An 18,826-nucleotide genomic window follows, 5' to 3' on the forward strand; every position below is an offset into this window, starting at 1 on the left:
AGGGGATCTGGTTCCCCAAGTCTTTGGCAATGTGCCTGGAGATGTTGCTTAAATAGTTCTCATAATCCAGGGTGGTCTCCTCCGAGGAAAGTTCTTGGAACATCTTGGATATGTTTGCTGACTCCATTACTGGAGCGTAGGAATTCAGCACTGATTTGCAGACGTTGGTGACTTCAATGCTCTCAGCGTTGAGATGTAGCAGAAAGCGGATCAAGGTGGACTTGATGTGCTCCATATGTGGAGGGTTCATTTCCACACTCCCAAATCTTATTAGCTTGCCAAGAACGTTAAACGCCGCAGCTCTCATTGTCTCATGCTGATGTTCCAAGTAAGGCTGAACTGCCAGTGCCACATCACCAAGAATGGGATTTGTATAATCCTCCTGGAGCTGACCCAGAACTTTGCACATGCTCGACATTGCCTCAACTGCAATGAGATTCTCGGGTTTGGACTTCTGGTCAATCACAGATAACATTGTGGACAACAGTTTGGTGCAGTATGTGTCTATCTGTTGAGAAGCTCCAATTGCAGCATTTCCCAAACCTTGTACAGCGAGCCATTGAACAATTGGGGACTCATCAAGCAAACATCGAAACAAACTCTCCAGAAGGGTATCCATCAGCAACAAGTCCCACACCACGGAATGATTTAAAAGCTCCCCAAAGAAGGCAGCTATTGTGATCCTCTGACTCTCTCCTATGTTGACAAGGCAAGGAGTGAGTTGCTCCACAATGCTGATCAGATGCGGGGCAGCACACGCGGTCAATGTGCTTGCCAGCAGTGTAACCCCCTCATGGTGCTTTCTTGGGCTCACGATGAGATCCCAACCTCCCATTTCTCTCATGATGCGCTCATCTCCCTTTCCCTGTGACAGGACAGCTCGAAGAATCTCAGCTGAGTAATGGCAAGCGTCGGCATCATTCAGTCTTAGAGCAGGGCCGAAGGTGCTCCCAGCCTTTGGAATTGTCAGAAAGTTGGTCGGAAAGCGAACCCAGACACTGAAGCTGAGATGAATCAGAAGGGTGCTGACTAACTGGGGGTAGAGAATGTTTATCACGTGCCCTGAGTCAGGCTCACATACCACATCACGAAGAGCACAGAGGACAGCTAAAGACTGCTGAGTTGCTGAATCTTTTGTATCTGTGACATGGCAATATCTGCCGTCGTCATACAATGATTTGGTGTTGTTCAGTAAGAATTTGGCTGGCGCTAATGCATTACGTGTCAGGAGGGATCGCCATATGTCACGAATATATCCATCAAATGGAATGGGGTAAGTGAGGAGAGCGGACAAAACTGCTGGCAGATGGTGTGAGGCCAGAATGGAGATTGAATGCGTCACTGCATTTCTACCCGCGGCTCAGTAATTGAACGCAAGTGACGGCTCAATACTTTGATTGTTCCCCAAACGTCTGCAAGGGTGGCTCCAAGTGTTGTAATGAGGACATTTGTCACAATAGAAGCTGTGCAGGAAATGTTCCGGTGCTTGTCTGTCAGTCCTTTAAAGACCGTGAAGAGTAGAGTTTTCAACTGCTCATGGGCTATGCACTTGGATAAAACGTTACCGACAGCAGTGCACGTTTGAAAGAGGGCCTGACTGGTAAATTGCTTCAATCCGCCTTTGATGGCTTTCAGATGCTCCACTTCCTTATCTTGATGACCCACTGGAAAGCCTTCAAGGTGTAACTGGATATGAAGCAATCCATACAAGCTTTTAATGGCTGCCTCCCTTACAACATGCGATGGATCTGCACATTGAAGCCCCATACATCCAATAATCCTCACCAAGTTATGGGATGGCACCTTATTGCTAACTTGTAGTTTCTCCAGGTAAAATGTCACCAGCTGTAAAGTGCTCTCCATTGCCTTTTCTCGCTCATGGTCCCGTGTGGATTGGATCTCAGTCTCCATGGTTTTAAATACAGAATGAAGCCCATCAGGAGACAGATCCAAAAGTAAATATTGCTTCAGGAGATCCTGCACAGAGGCCATTGTGTCGGTGTGAAGCTTCTGTCTCTCTGCCATGTCCATGTTTGTACTTTGGTCGGCAGTGCTGCTCTCCCAATCTGGCAAACTGAAGACACGATTTAAACAGATGCTAATCAGCTCAGTCTCACTGCTCAGTGAAGGCTGCAGTTTGATGAGGGCTGCACAGGCGTCCATGGCATCCTTTCGAACCCAAGTGCTCAATATCTCCTTTGGTTCGGCAGTGATCAGCTCCTGCATGCAGCTCAGCAATTCTGCCTTTCTGCTCAGAGTGTAGGGTGGGTGTTCTTCGCTGGGTTGGAGAGCTTTGCCCAACAGTGTCACAGTGTTAGTCAAACTTAATTTCAGTGTCAAGTCCTTCACCTTGGATTTCAGTCCAAACATCTTGGTGTTGAAAAGGCCCAACACATTGTGCAGAATGTCGGTCTCGATTCTGGGCAGAATGAGGTCCCGAGGACAATGTGACATAATCTGCCCATAGCATAAAATGAGCATGCTTTTCACTTTCATTATGTGATTGTCACCCTGGTATTTAATAAGGTGAAAGGAACTTGATATGCACAAACGATTGAACTCCATGAAAGCCTTCAGTGTGGTGAGCGTGGTGTCTAAGTGTGTTACAGCACAGTCACCAATTCCAGCGGCTACCCTGTCTCGAAATCTTCATTGTGCTCAACGCTTTGAAGCATCTGATGAAGACTTTTACTGACGATGTCTTTGTCTTGGGTCAGTCGGAGCACTCTCCCTAAACACTTGTACAGAAAAGCCCTCTCTGTTGGATACAGGCGATAGGTGTGAATGCAGTGGGTCATTTCTGCAATGAGCTGGGTGATCCACACCTTATCCGCGATTACCTCCAGAGTCTGGGACACAACCCCCAACAGTTTCTCTTCCCACTCATTCTGGAGATTGGGCTTCTCTGAATTCTCCTCCAGAAAGTTACATAACATTGGGAATTCCTTGTCCCATACTCTTACTGTTGCTGGGTGGATGTCCATTGCCAGGAGATATAGTAAGCCCAGAGCAGGAACTCCTCTGCCTTTTCCATGGCACAGAGAAGAAGACACAATCAATAGCCGCGTCAGCAGTGTACGAGGCTCAGGAAGATTTGGATAGTCCTCGTAATTAAGAACAAATTGTGTATCGCTGGCCATCAGTCTCTTTATTCCAACGCAATATGAGGAACCACAGACTATTGTAAAGGCTTCAGTGTACTTTACTGTGATCACAAACTCCAGTAGGTAGGACCAGAGGACATGGCCAATCGGTAAAGTTCCCACCATCAATTTCAGCAATCATTCGCACAGTCTCCTTAAATCCTTATCCGTAACCACGGCCGCCATTACGCTGCAGAACTCCTCTTCGCTTTCAGTACTCTCCTCGTTCTCCTCGGTGGGCAGAGCACACTGTTGGATGATAAATTCCACCAGCTGCTTTCCTCCCTCTCGCTCCAAGTAATTGTGACTGGCCATGGTGTATATTACCTGGGCAAGGATTCCCTTCACTCTGTTACTCCCAGTTAAAAGTGATCGTCGCACACAATTCAGAATCTGATCCTTCTGACTCTCCATGTTTGAAGGGACAGTATCGAGAAGGTACTTCAGCACGGCCAGTGCCCCAAGTTGAATTTGCTCATTGTCAATTGCCAGTTGCATCTGAAGGATCTCTAGTATCTGGCTTGTAAATGCCGGAGCTAGAACTCTGAAGCAGCAAAGGATTTCATTTAGCTGCTTCTCAGAAAAGGTGTTTTGGGGTTGTTCCATCACAATACAGATCTGCTCATGTAAAGTGATCAGCAGAATCTGCAGTTGTGTCACGAGTACTTCACTGTTCCTCTCGATAGCAGTGCGCAGGACACTGCACAGACACCGAGTGACAGAAACATGGGGAAAGGTTTCCTGGTACACTAAGAGAAGGGTTGGAATTAATCTGGGGAGCTCCTTGTCCAGTTTGTCATTGGGTAGTAGCTGGATTATCTGGGCTACTGTTTCTAGTATTGCTCTGCTCACCTTGGGCACTTTCATGGGCAGCCAGGAATTCAAAAGCAGATCGTAAGCCGCAGAAATCTTATGAAAGAACATCTTCTCAAGTTTAGGTTTTCTGGTCCCCTCTGGCTTTGACAGGTACATTCGAATGCTCGCACTAAAAAGCCCCAATGCAACACAGAGAGTCCACTTCATTTCCCCATCAGTTACTCTGTGCAGTGTGGGGAGCATGTTTCTCAAGACAGGCTTGAGCCGAGGTACCAAGCAATGCACGTTTGCTCTACACAGCCTTGCCAGTGTCAGCACCACGTAGAAATATGCTTGGGTCCATGGTTGGCACACCGACTCGATGTGCTTGAAAATTTCAGTGGGAAACCTGGCACCCAGACTAACCAGGAGGCAACTTGCCGCTTCCTGATGGTCAACATGCTCTGATCTGATCATGTTCATCAAAGCCAAGTTGCTCAGTTTTTTAGCCAGCTGTGTGTAAGTGTCCAAGGTTATCCTTTATTACCAACGCCATCGCCGTTAGTAAGGCCCAACGTGGGGCCGGCCGCAACTTGTTTTTGGTCAGATACTTATGGCAGTACGTAAGTACGTATTTATGATTGATCCTTCCCAGTTCTTGCAGTGACTCAGTTAATCTCATTGGAACAAAGTCATCTTCATCAGAAAGCAGACTGATAATCATGGCCATCGAACACTTTATTCTGTTTGTCACCATTTTGCTGGAATTCAATCACTTCTCTTGTTTCACACAATGTGTCCTCGTGATAAACAGACTTGTAACAACACAGAGCTGTCTGCTTTTACTCACCGATTATCACCAGTATTGCTGCTGTTATGTTGTCGATTTGATATTTCGACCTTTATTTGTCTCCACCCTAACACGGGCTTTTTCTCTCCTGTGAATGGATCTTCTCACACACAGATGTCCGTCCTATGCAGATCTTTCTTTGTAGATTCCTAATTCGATGGTCTTAAATTAGTTTAATGCTTTAAAACTTTTCTTTGATTGCTTTGAAAAATAGTCTTTGGAAAACTCGCCTCCTTTTCCTCGAGGTCAAACACAAAGTTTAACTGCTGGATGACCAAGCAGCCGACAGCTTTATGTGAAAAAGGCACCGTGTCATTATTTCCTGCTTTTGTGAAGTCACGAATTTCATTGTGACGTCTTGTGACTCGAGCTGTCACATGACCAGCCAGGTGATGACCTCACTGGTGAGGGTGAGCTCACAATTGATTGAGTCGTGTATCTATGGGTTGATTGTTAAACTGCTTTTACAATGATTGTTCAGAAAGCTAATGATCAACAATACAGATTGAAGTGTAGAATGTATCAATGTGTGTTGCTGACTGGGTGCATGGACCCTCCATGCCTCAGATTCCCATTATGAGCTCCCAACGGGTGAAGCTCAACACTGGGAGTCTGAGCCCATACTATCTCCCTTACACAGCACCATTGTCGGGGTTCAGCTCCAAGCATTAACCATGGGCTATATGGATTGCAGTCAGGTATATCAGTTATACCAGGGCCTCAATTCTTTCTCCGAGCGACTATTGACCACGCTGCCCACCTGCAGCATCAGAAATGGTTGTGACCCCCTCAGAATGGACCAATAATGTAAGGGTGAGCCCCAGGGCAGTTTTCTCATCTCTGGCCTCATTTCTGCAACTGTGCTCGAGTTAGATTCATAAGAACATAAGAAATAGGAGCAGGAATCGGCCATACGGCCCCTCGAGCCTGCTCCGCCATTTAATCCGATCATGGCTGATCCGATCATGGACTCAGGTCCACTTCCCTGCCCACTCCCCATAACTCTTTAGTCCCTTATCGGTTAAGAAACTGTCTATCTCTGTCTTAAATTTACTCAATGATCCAGCTTCCACAGCTCTCTGAGGCAGCGAATTCCACAGATTTACAAACCTCAGAGAAAAGAAATTCCTCCTTATTCTAAATTCATGCCCCCTAGTTCTAATCTCCCCTATCAGTGGAAACATCCGCTCTGCATCCACCTCATCAAGCCCCCTCATAATCTTATACGTTTCGATAAGATCACCGCTCATTCTTCTAAATTTCAATGAGTAGAGGCCCAACCTACTCAACCTTTCCTCAGAAGTCAACCCCCTCATCTCTAGAATCAACCTTGTGAACCTTCTCTGAACTGCCTCCAAAATATGTATATCCTTTCGTAAATATGGAAAGCAAAACTATATGCAGTTCTCCAGGTGTGGCCTCACCAATACCCTGTACAACTGTAGCAAGACTTCCCTGCTTTTATACTCCATCCCCTTTGCAATAAAGGCCAAAAATCCATCGGCCTTCCTGATCACTTGCTGTACCTGCATACTAACCTTTTGTGTTTCATGCACAAGTACCCCCAGGTCCTGCTCTACTGCAGTACTTTGCAATTTTTCCCTATTTAAATAATAACTTGCTCTTTGATTTTTTTTCTGCCAAAGTGCATGTCCTCACACTTTCCAATATTATACTCCATCTGCCAAATTCTTGCCCACTCACTCAGCCTGTCTATGTCCTTTTGCAGGTTTTTTGTGTCCTCCTCACACATTACTTTTCCTCCCATCTTTGTATTGTCAGCAAACGTTACACTCAGTCCTTGTTCCAAATCATTAATTTGATTGTAAATAGTTGGGGTCCCAGCACTGATCCCTGCGGCACCCCACTAGTTACTGATTGCCAACCCGAGAATGAACCATTCATTCCGACTCTCTGATTTCTGTTAGTTAGCCAATCCTCTATCCATGCTAATATATTACCCCCAACCCCATGAACTTTTATCTTGTGCAGTAACCTTTTATGTGGCACCTTGTCAAATTCCTTCTGGAAGTTCAAATATACCACATCCACTGGTTTCCCTTTATCCATTCTTCTTTATTCATGACATCCTCAAAGAATTCAGCACTTTTGTCAAACATGACTTCCCCTTCATAAATCCATGCTGACTCTGCCTGACCGAATTATGCTTTTCCAAATGCTTCTTTAATAATGGACTCCAACATTTTCCCAAGCACAGATGTTAGGCTAAGATTAGTGAAGACAAATGTCGGTCCCTTGCAGTCAGAATCAGGTGAATTTATAATGGGGAACAAAGACATGGCAATCCAATTGAACAAATACTTTGGTTCTGTCTTCACGAAGGAAGACACAAATAACCTTCCCGAAATACTCGGGGCCCGAGGTTCTAACGAGAAGGAGGAACTGAAGGAAATCCTTATTAGTCAGGAAATTGTATTCGGGAAATTGATGGGATTGAAGGCCGATAAATCCCCAGGGCCTGATAGTCTGCATCCCAGAGTACTTAAGGAAGTGGCCCGAGAAATAGTCGATGCATTGGTGGTCATTTTCCAACATTCTATAGACTCTTGAACAGTTCTATGGATTGGAGGGTAGCTAATGTAACCCCATTTTTTTAAAAAAGGAGGGAGAGAAAAACAGGGAATTATCGACCGGTTAGCCTGACATCGGTAGTGGAGAAAATGTTGGAATCAATTATTAAAGATGTAATAGCAGCACATTTGGAAAGCAGTGACAGGATCGGTCCAAGTCAGCATGGATTTATGAAAGGAAAATCATGCTTGACAAATCTTCAGGAATTTTCTGAGGATGTAACTAGTAGAGTGGACAAGGGAGAACCAGTGGATGTGGTGTATTTGGACTTTCAAAAGGCTTTTGACAAGGTCCCACACAAGAGATTGGTGTGCAAAATTGAAGCACATGGTATTGGGGGTAATATATTGATGTGAATAGAGAACTGGTTGGCAGACAGCAAGCAAAGAGTAGGAATAAACGGGTCCTTTTCAGAATGGCAGGTAGTGACTAGTGGGGTACCGCAAGGTTCAGTGCTGGGACCCCAGTTATTTACAACATACATTAATGATTTCGACGAAGGAATTGAATGTAATTTCTCCAAGTTTGCAGATGACACTAAGCTGGAGTGTGAGGTGTGAGGAGGATGCTAAGGGGCTGCTGGATGACTTGGGACAGGTTAGGTGAGTGGGCAAATGCATGGCAGATGCAGTGTAATGTAGATAAATGTGAGGTTATCCACTTTGGTGGCAAAAACACGAAGACAGAATATTATCTGAATGGTGACAGATTAGCAAAAGGGGAGGTTCAATGAGACCTGGGTGTCATGGTACATCAGTCATTGAAAGTTGGCATACAGGTATAGCAGGTGGTGAAGAAGGCAAATGGTATGTTGGCCTTCATAGCTACGGGTTTTGAGTACAGGAGCAGGGAGGTCTTACTGCAATTGTACAGGGCCTTGGTGAGGCCACACGTTGAATATTGTGTACAGTTTTGGTCTCCTAATCTGAGGAAGGACGTTCTTGCTATTGAGGGAGTGCAGCGAAGGCTCACCAGACTGATTCCCGGATGGCGGGACTGACATTGAGCACTTGGGTTCGAAAGTCTGCCATGGACGCCTGTGCAGCCCTCATCAAACTGCAGCCTTCACTGAGCAGTGAGACTGAGCTGATTAGCATCTGTTTGAATCGTGTCTTCAGTTTGCCAGATTGGGAGAGCAGCACTGCCGACCAAAGTACAAACATGGACATGGCAGAGAGACAGAAGCTTCACACCGACACAATGGCCTCTGTGCAGGATCTCCTGAAGCAATATTTACTTTTGGATCTGTCTCCTGATGGGCTTCATTCTATATTTAAAACCATGGAGACTGAGATCCAATCCACACGGGACCATGAGCGAGAAAAGGCAATGGAGAGCACTTTACAGCTGGTGACATTTTACCTGGAGAAACTGCAAGTTAGCAATAAGGTGCCATCCCATAACTTGGTGAGGATTATTGGATGTGCGGGGCTTCAATGTACAGATCCATCGCATGTTGTAAGGGAGGCAGCCATTAAAAGCTTGTATGGATTGCTTCATATCCAGTTACACCTTGAAGGCTTTCCAGTGGGTCATCAAGATAAGGAAATGGAGCATCTGAAAGCCATCAAAAGCGGATTAAAGCAATTTACCAGTCAGGCCCTCTTTCAAACGTGCACTGCTGTCGGTAACGTTTTATCCAAGTGCATAGCCCATGAGCAGTTGAACACTCTACTCTTCACGGTCTTTAAAGGACTGACAGACAAGCACCGGAACATTTCCTGCACAGCTTCTATTGTGACAAATGTCCTCATTACAACACGTGGAGCCACCCTTGCAGACGTTTGGGGAACAATCAAAGTATTGAGCCGTCACTTGCGTTCAATTACTGAGCCGCGGGTAGAAATGCAGTGACACATTCAATCTCCATTCTGTCCTCACACCATCTGCCAGCAGTTTTGTCCGCTCTCCTCACTTACCCCATTCCATTTGATGGATATATTTGTGACATATGGCGATCCCTCCTGACACGTAATGCATTAGCACCGGCCAAATTCTTACTGAACAACATCAAATCATTGTATGATGACGGCAGATATTGCCATGTCACAGATACAAAAGATTCAGCAACTCAGCAGTCTTTAGCTGTCCTCTGTGCTCTTCGTGATGTGGTATGTGAGCCTGACTCAGGGCACGTAATAAACATTCTCTACCCCCAGTTAGTCAGCACCCTTCTGATTCATCTCAGCTTCAGTGTCTGGGTTCGCTTTCCGACCAACTTTCTGACAATTCCAAAGGCTGGGAACACCTTCGGCCCTGCTCTAAGACTGAATGATGCCGACGCTTGCCATTACTCAGCTGAGATTCTTCAAGCTGTCCTGTCACAGGGAAAGGGAGATGATCGCATCATGAGAGAAATGGGAGGTTGGGATCTCATCGGGAGTGATCCTGTGCGGGGCATCGGGGGATGGTGGAGGGGAGTGATCCCAGAGGGGCATCGGGGGAGGGGGAGGGGGTGGGGAGTGTAAGGATTGCAGGCCCGGATTTGAGACGGAGGAAGAATCGGTTGCCTCGTGGGATAATCGGAAAGTTCGGGGGAGGGGGGGATTTGTTGGCCTCATGGATGTAAGGGGCGGGGGGGAGGGTGGGGTGTGTTGTGGTCTCTATGAGCTGGTCAGGCTCCCTTCTGACCAACTTGAGCGGTTTCGAATCGCTCCCCCTCCCTTGATTCTGAATTCTGGATTTATTTGGGGGGGGTGACAATCGTGCAGGGGACACTGGTTTGATGCAAAGTACTTTGGTTTTATTACAGTCAAGGTAATCCACGGTCAAACTTACAATCACTCTAATAAAGAACAGTACAAGGAAAGGTACAAGGTCAAACTTATAATCACTCTAATAAAATACCATACACTACACATTCAAGTGGGGTTGCAGTAAAATTATACCTCCCACCTCCCAATAACTAATTCTAGCTAGGTTAGACTCCAGGGGAGGGACCTATGCTTACCAATCCTTTTGATTTGGTCGATGGTGATGTTCTTCCTTCCTTCAGGACTTCAAGATTTCGAGGCTGGAGAAGTTAGTTTTACAACTGTCACGTTGGTTTCTCTCTTTGTCTTGATGAGGTAGTAGCGACCACCTTTCTCACCCCTCTCTCTCTTTGTCTTCTCATCTCTCTTCTCTCTCCTCCCTCTCCTCTCTAACCTCTGTTGAAAACAGTGGCCAGTTATACGATTTCAGTGTTCTAATCTTGCCGCCCAATCTGTTCACAATCCTTTGTATAATTTTGGCGGGCTTGGTTCTTCTTTGTAATATTTTGTCGGGCTCGTTAAAGTTGATATGTCTTGGTTGGGTTGATCTTCGAAAAACAGTTTCCTGATGGAAATATTAGTTTGGTAATTGCAATGTCCTTTTGTGCTTAGTCTTTTGCATATAAGCTGGATTGGGCCTCTTTGTGATGTATATGCTGAAAATGCTTTGTCCAGACCCATGTTGATAGGGAGCTATCTCTGGGTGATATTGTGATGGTAATGTCTCTTGTGGAGGAAGATTTTCAAATACTCATTCTTCCAGACAGGTTAACTCAGTTCTCACACCCAGGTAGCTTCACTTAATTAGACTGTCTCTTGCTAGCTCTGTAGGTCCTCCCACAGCCTTGAGTTTGTCTTTTAAAATCCAAAATTCTATTAAAGTTCGTAGTTTCTTCCATAAGCACTTTAGAGTTCCAAACTTTTCGGTAGATAGTCCCAAATTAAATTTCCTTTCAAATGAGCCCAAACACAGGGGGTGTTCTGGTGAATTTTGCTCTCTGCAGTCCCCCCTGTTGACACTCTACACTCCTTGAGTGTCGATCAAGGTAAGCAAAATTCCTGCTCCCGAGAGTCAACCTTCCCTGGATTTATACTAGCTAAAGATTACCCTGTATCCCCCATTGAAATGCAATGCAATATACAGGCGAATACAGTCGTTACAATTCGGTTATAACATAGAGGGGGTATGATGTCCCTCTTTCACTCAGTTTTCACAGTAAAATGACGGTATACAATCATACACAACTTCAAGTAAAGTAAAACAAAACACACATTCTCAAATAGCATAAAGGTCCATAGTCAAACACGTTTTAAGTTCAGTAAAATAAAGGTACTTAGTCAAAACATTTAAGTAACACTCTTACAGCACTCGCGATGTTGCGGTTTACAGCAGGTAAAATCAAACACAAATTAAACATGGTAGTATGGTGTCACCCCTCCCTGCATGATTCCCAGGTTCAGCCAAGGAGCATGCAGCACCCTTTGGTGCCTGACCTGACGGTCTCTGCGTTTCACTCGGCAAGTGAGACACCATAAGTAAAGTATAACTGCGAGTTGACAAATAACTAAAGTGTGGGAAGCGATTCAGATCCAGACTGGGACCTCTATATTTCTGAAAAGGTCCCACCAAGGCGGAATGGTGATCTCAAGAATCGTTTTCCCTATCAATGGTTTTCTGTTCTAGAGTATAGAAGTATTTTTGTGAGATAATTACGGCTTTTAGCAGAGCAATAAGATGTTTGGGTAGAAGGGGAATTGCATAGCCAAAATGTACAACATAATCCTGCAGGTTTGTAATGTTTTCCTTCACAGTGAGGTGGACAGTGGAGGGTTCAGGAATGGGGACAATCCGTTCCTGGGCCACTTGAACTGATGCCTCAGGTTTGAAGCAAAAACTGCTGTCACTCACCTGACACCAGAAGTGTCCATGTTGGTAGTGGGGCGCACTGGTGGTGACACAATATGTTCCACCCCCTATGTATGCTACCTGTGGAGGGACGTGGGCTTGTGCCATTACTTCCATGGTGCAGTTAATAGGCTGTGCACCAGCAGCTTTAAACCCACACTGTGACTTTGAATGGCCACTTAAGTACTGGGGACACAGTATTACGTGTGACCCCAGCTCCGGCACCCGGAGAGGTCAGTACCCGTTACAGTGTGCTCCCACTTTATGACCGCTGCAAAATTAATGTGTGCACGTCCCTGAATAACTCCAATGTTTTCCACCCAGTATACCGGTGGGGGTCGGGCTGTCTCGCCCATTACCGGCATCCTTAATACTATCCCCATAATAGTGTGGTTAGATTTTCCACAGTCTACTGGGACAGGGTAGGCTTCAGAGGCTAGGCAGAGCTGGCACGGGCTTAGTGAATTGCTGTACGGGTGGAGGGCTGCGAGGTGCTTGTTCCTGATCCAAGAGGGGACTACACCTTGTTTTAAATCCTCCAGGTTGTTGTGGCCCTCGCCCAACAACCATGCCCCATACAGTACGTACGCCTCGTTCTGTGCAGCCTGGTCCGAAGCGTTTCTATCCTCCCGTATGAGTGCATTCACTGTCTGGGCATGTTTTTCCAGCTCAGCCACTATTTATTTTAAATGGACAGTCATAGCCTGGTCCTCATGTAGTTCTGATCCTACTACGGTGTTCTCCTGTTTCAGGATTTTTCTCAATTGGGTCTTTAAACTGTTTATCTGTGTTTGCAGTTCAATGTCATCTAGGCTATTTATTACAGAGGATGCTGTATTGTAGAGAGTGAAAACGTCGTTTATGATTCCCCTTTTAGGTCTCTCTGAGCCCATGGTGTCCCTAGCGTTTAGGGTGTATAGGTTTGCTTTGTCTACATTTCCAAAGTGTAATTCATAAAAATTCTTAAACATATCTCTAAGTAGGGCCTGGTATAGCTGCTCTGTTTCCTTCAGACACCATGCAGGTAGGTGTACCTCGGTAAAGTTTAATATTACTGAACCAATTGCATAATGTACCCCCTGGTATAACACCTTTTCAGTCGGTACCAATACTAATCTGTTCCCAGGTCCCTTGGTGGTGGTAGGACACCTTTCTATTATTGTGCGTATTGGCGGGGTTGTGGGCAGGGGTTTCTTGATGTGTGCTCTTAGTTCGGTGGCGTTAATTGGGAGTGGGGAGTGTGGGACCGTGCACCCGTGTAGGCTAGAGTCCCACCCCACCCCACCCCATCCCTTCCCCTTCATCTTGCCATTGCCTGGCGAAGGCGATTGATATGCCTGCGGGACAAATACTCTCTGATCCCCACATGCAAACATAAATTCCTTGTTCGGATTCCCACCATTTGTCCCAACACACTTTTACTCCTCCCCGTGTCACCGTGATGGTGCGGTGCGTATCATTACCGAGCCTTTCCCAGTCCGATTCCTGGTCCCATGCATCCTTGCTGAGTTTTCTGAGCCACCACCATCTTCCCAGGGGAATGTTCCCTTTGCAAGTCAAACACACATGTTTTCCCTCTGTAACACTGACTCAGGCAGCGATGATCCGTATCCGGGGGCATGGAACTGAGGCCTCCCCGTAGGTAAAGCCTTCCTGGCTGGAGTAGCGGGTAGAATTAGATCCCAGCCACCCTGGCCATTTTCACTCGTGGGCGTAAACAGTGAGTTCTTCCACGTCTCGGGGGCCACCCCCGGCAGTTACAATCGGTGCTCTTCCTCCTGAACACCAGTAAATGAGGGATTCTTCCATGTCTCCTCGGTCGCTGCTGCTCATCCTGATCAGGGCGAGCAGGATTAGGATCCTTCTCATGCTGCTCTCTTTCCTGTAGGGGCACAAAAAACAGATTGTCTAGCCCTGAGAAAGCTCTCTGGCTTGACAAAGGTGACCGAGTTCTAAATTGGGCTCATAGTCTTTAAATCAGTTCCTTGTGGACTGATGTCTGCTTTTTAACTTTATCTCAGTCGTTCTGCTTGTTATCTTACTGGTGCTTCCTTAATAGCCATACCGGTAGATTCTTCTTACTCCTGGGTATTACCCAGCCTGCACAGGTAGATTTTTTTCCTTACCCCAGTGAACTAATGCATATATACTTATCATTACACAGATAAATCTTACACTATTCTAAACTTATTCACTAAACATACTTAAATTCATATTGCTAAACATCCTTAAATTCACATCACTATATATGTACATCTGCCACCCGTCTCCAGGTGGCCAGGTTAATTCCTGCCTTCTCTTTTTCTTCTTCTCCCGCTGGGTGTCCAGCGAAGTAAGTGATAGGTCGGTCTGCACCCCCGAACCCTAAGCACCCTGACCGGATGTGGGTTTGAGTCCCACACTGTCGGGGGAACATCCCCTCCGGTGCTGCAGCACACCGCTCCTTTGGGGGGTTGCTACCTGGTTCGTTTCTTCCCCTGGGGGTTCTGCCTGGCTGAGGGCTACAGGCTGAGGACTCTCACTTGGTGGCTGTTCCACCGCTACCCCTTCTGGGGGTCTCTCGTTGCCCGAGGCTACCGGCTGGGTGTCCCTGCCCGCGGGCTGGTCTCTGACCTTTGGTGCCCTTTTGCGGCTGGTCCCTTTCCCGGGGCTGAACCATTCAAATTGGAGCGCTGGTGACCACGGTGTCTTTGGCCGTGGTGTGTGGGGAGTCCTTCTTCAGGCTCCGGCTGCTGGGGGTGCGCTGAGTCCCAAATGATTGGGGGTCAGCTCCTCCAGTAACACAGTCCACCGCCCCTCTAGGTACAGTCTGTGGGTCTGCCACATCCCCTGTGGGATTTCCACAGTCGGGGGCTGTTGGCTGGGGGTCCCTGTCTTTAGTACGGTTTGCAGGTTTTGGCTGTCCCTTGCGTTTTGCTGCTGCCCCTGGGTTGAAAAGTTTGCACTGGTTTATGTGGAACCACTTTGTTCGGCTGGGCAGTTTTATGGCATTGACCATGGGGCTTGCCTTGTCGACAATGTGGTACGGTCCCATGTACAGTGCCTCAAAGACCCCTACTCTAGCGTAGTTTCTCAACATGACCTGGTCCCCTATCTCCCACTCGTGGTGCTTGCGGGGTTCTAGCAGCAGTCGGTTGCTCCGATGCTTTTTCCCATGTTGTTAGCAGCCTAAGCTGACCTTCCGTGAGTCCCGGGGCTAATACATGAGTGGGGGTTCGCATGGCTCTGCCGGTCATGAGCTCATACGGGGAGTACCCCGTGCTCTTTGACTGGCTGGCCCGGATCCCCATGAGGACCAGTGGTAGGACCTCTACCCACCCCTTGGGTGAGTCCCCTGTCTTTTTGCGCAGCCTTTCTTTGATTGTACGGTTTAAACGCTCCACAGGCCCGGATGACTGCAGGGTGTGGGCGACATGCCATTTCCCTTTGATGCCGAGTACCTTAAGGGTCTCCTGCATTACCTGCCCGGTGAAGTGACTCCCTTGGTCAGACTCCATGTATTGTGGCAGTCCCCATCGGGAGAACACTTCTCTGACCAGGATCCTAGCTGTTCCCAGGGCAGTGGCTGTTCAGCATGGGAAGGCTTCCACCCATTTGGTGAATACATCCACTAATACTAGGCAGTACTGTAACCTCTCTGGTCAGTGGGTAGGGGCCTGATGTAATCGATCTGGATCGACTGCCAGGGTCCCTCTACCCTCCTGATATGTCCCGTCGACACCTTTCTTTTCCGGGAGGCGGGGTTGTTGGTCGTGCACACCAGACAGCTAGCGCAGAACTCGCGGACATCTTCCCTGAGTCCTGACCACCACCCTGTCTGTTCCACTCGTTGCCAAGTGGTCTTAGGTCCGGGGTGTCCTGCTCCTGGACCCTTGTGGGCCAGCTGGAGGAATTCTCTCCGGTGTTGTTGCGGTACTACCCATTGCTCCCCCTGAACAGCATGCCTTCTTTAATGGCAATTGCTGCGGTGCCGTACGGGCCGTCTACCCTTTCCCCTTTAGCTAACGTGTTCAGGACAGTTTTGAGGACGGGGTCTTGGGTCTGGACCATTTTTAGGTCCGGGGGCAAAGCTATCCCTGCCTTCCCCATTCCCATCCTGCCCCTGACTGCTGCTATGGGTCCTGAGTTGTACGGATCCCAGAGCTTGCCCGTGCGGGCCCCCTGCTTGGCTAACATGTCAGCCTACTGGTTTCCCTTGCTACGGGGCTCTGAGGTGGAATGTGCCTTCACCTTATGTATGTAGATATTCCCTTCCTCCCCTACGGCTTTCATGATCTTTTCCAGTAGGGGCTTAATTGCCAGGGGTCTCCCGTCTGCGGATGTGTATCTGCGGCGGGACCAGATAGCCAGGTACTCCGTACACGAATTGCATGTGAACATACTGTCCGAGCAAATTGTGTCTAGGGCAGGGAATTCTTCGGGGTGTGTGACTACGTACACCACCGCAGACAGTTCAGCGTGCTGGGCGCTCATAGTACTGGGGAGTTTAATCGCCTGGGCAATGCCTGTCTCGGGGTCATAAACTCCGCAGCCTGTGAGTCGTTCACCTGCAGATACTGTGCTTAAACTGTCCACATAGATCTCTCGGCCTGTGAGGTGTAACCCAGCCCGAAAGCCTATGTTAATTTCCCATACCCCTTCTACAGAACACCAGTGGGCTGTCCCTGGATAAATCATGTTGGCTGCGAATCTTGGCTCGCAGAGACCCTTTGCCCTTAGGCTCATCTGGGAGAGGAGTAGGGTCCAGCGAGCAATGCGGGCACTGCTCACTGTCCCGTCCTTAATTCTCCCATCCAGGAACATTTGGGTGGGCGTATGGTGGGTTAGGAGTGTGATAGGGGACCGTCCTGTGAAGATCAGTGATCTTTTCCCAGCCCAGTGAGTGGCTAGGAGGTGCCGCTCACAGTTGGAGTATCCCTTCTCCACGTCCGTGAGTATCCTGGAGGAGTAGACCACTGGTCTCAGCCGGCCGTCCCGCTCTTGGAGCAGTACTGCGCTCAGGCTGTCCCCACTGGCTGCTACCTCCAGGAAAAACTCTTTACCCCCATCTATGGCCCCTAGAGCTGGCGCGGTCTGCAGGTCTTTCTTGAGTTGGATAAATGCTGCCTCGCAACCGTTGTCCCATTCCCACTCCACTCCCTTGTGTCGGAGTCGAAGCAGAGGGGCTGCTGTGGCTGCATAATCCTCAATGAAATCTCTGCAGTACCCGGTTAGCCCGAGAAAAGATCTTACTCCTGTCACTGTGTTGGGGGCGGGTAACTTCTGCACTGCTTCCCTTCTAGCTTTGTCAATGGCTCTCTCCCCAGCGCACACAGCCAGTCCCAGGAATTTTACTTCCTTCAGGCCAATCTGTGCCTTCTTGGGGTTTACTTTAAATCTCTCTTCTTTCAGCAGCTCCAGCCAGCTCAGCCAGCAGTGGGCCATGCTCCTCCCCCTCATCGGTGAACAGAAGCAGGTCATCTGTATGCTGTACTAATTGCTGGGGTCTGCTGAAACTCTTTAAACAGTTGGCCAGAACTGATGGAAAATACTGGGGCTGTTGTGGAAGCCCTGAGGGAGACAGTTCCAAGTGTATTGCTGTCCTTTAAAGGTAAAAGCAAACTTGTACTGATCTTCCCTTCTTAAAGGTATGGACCAGAACCCGCTGGAATTATCCAGCACCGTGAAGGTGGTCGTGGAGGCTGGGATACTTTCAATGAGGTCGGCGACAGCAGCAACAGTGGGTGCACAGGCGGGGATGTTATGGTTGTGTATTCGATAGTCCACCTTGGCTCTCCAGGAGTTGTCCGGTTAACCGGACACAATAAAGAGTTTACCTGGGTAGCTATTGGTCTCAATACCCGCTGTTTAACCAGCGACCCCAGGGCTGTTTCCATGTCTGTCTCCGCCTCCCTGGGGAAGTTGTACTGTTTCTGTGGTCGGGTCATGGGGACCCCATCTATACTAATCTTGACCCTATTTATTCTCCCGCAGTCGTGTTTGTGAGTGGCAAAAGCTGCAATGTTTTTCCTCACATACTCTTGGTATTCTATCGGGGTGTTACTGACCAGTGATTCAAGGTCGGAACACTCCTTTGGTTTCATGGTGCACACCGTCCCTTTTCCCTGTTTTCCCGGGATAACCATCACCTCACTCTCCTGTCCTGTACAGACTGACCCCTAAAGACAGTGGTTTGTAAATCCACTAGGATCCCATGGCCAAGGATGACGTCAGCCCCCAGGATCCCTCTCCCTGCTCCCACTTCATCAGGACACAAGTCCACTTAGTGTGGAGTTTCTGGAGTGCATAAGGGATGGTTTTTTAGACCAATATGTCGAGGAACCAACTAGGGGGGAGGCCATCTTAGACTGGGTGTTATGTAATGAGAGAGGATTAATTAGCAATCTCGTTGTGCGAGGCCCCTTGGGGAAGAGTGACCATAATATGGTGGAATTCTGCATTGGGATGGAGAATGAAACAGTTAATTCAGAGACCATGGTCCAGAACTTAAAGAAGGCTAACTTTGAAGGTATGAGGCGTGAATTGGCTGGGATGGATTGGCGAATGATACTTAAGGGGTTGACTGTGGATGGGCAATGGCAGACATTTAGAGACCGCATGGATGAACTACAACAATTGTACATTCCTGTCTGGCATAAAAATAAAAAAAGGGAAGGTGGCTCAACCGTGGCTATCAAGGGAAATCAGGGATAGTATTAAAGCCAAGGAAGTGGCATACAAATTGGCCAGAAATAGCAGCGAACCTGGGGACTGGGAGAAATTTAGAACTCAGCAGAGGAGGACAAAG

The 18,826-nt window shown here is 47.8% G+C and overlaps 1 protein-coding gene across 4 annotated transcripts in view; it reads left to right on the forward strand.

The window, feature by feature from the left end:
- Nucleotides 1-18,826, forward strand: part of mthfs (5,10-methenyltetrahydrofolate synthetase (5-formyltetrahydrofolate cyclo-ligase)) — a 149,227-nt gene that overhangs the window by 18,271 nt on the left and 112,130 nt on the right. The window contains exon 3 of one of the 4 annotated variants that reach the window (XM_070858704.1): nucleotides 17,431-17,629. The exons of the other annotated variants lie outside the window; for them this stretch is intronic. Coding sequence (XP_070714805.1) covers nucleotides 17,431-17,627 — 197 coding nt within the window. The 3' untranslated portion in view covers nucleotides 17,628-17,629. The remainder of the gene's footprint in view (nucleotides 1-17,430; nucleotides 17,630-18,826) is intronic. 4 annotated transcript variants of the gene reach the window in all.

This window comes from Pristiophorus japonicus, chromosome 17, assembly GCF_044704955.1.
Source record: "Pristiophorus japonicus isolate sPriJap1 chromosome 17, sPriJap1.hap1, whole genome shotgun sequence".
Classification (NCBI taxonomy): Eukaryota; Metazoa; Chordata; class Chondrichthyes; family Pristiophoridae; genus Pristiophorus; species Pristiophorus japonicus.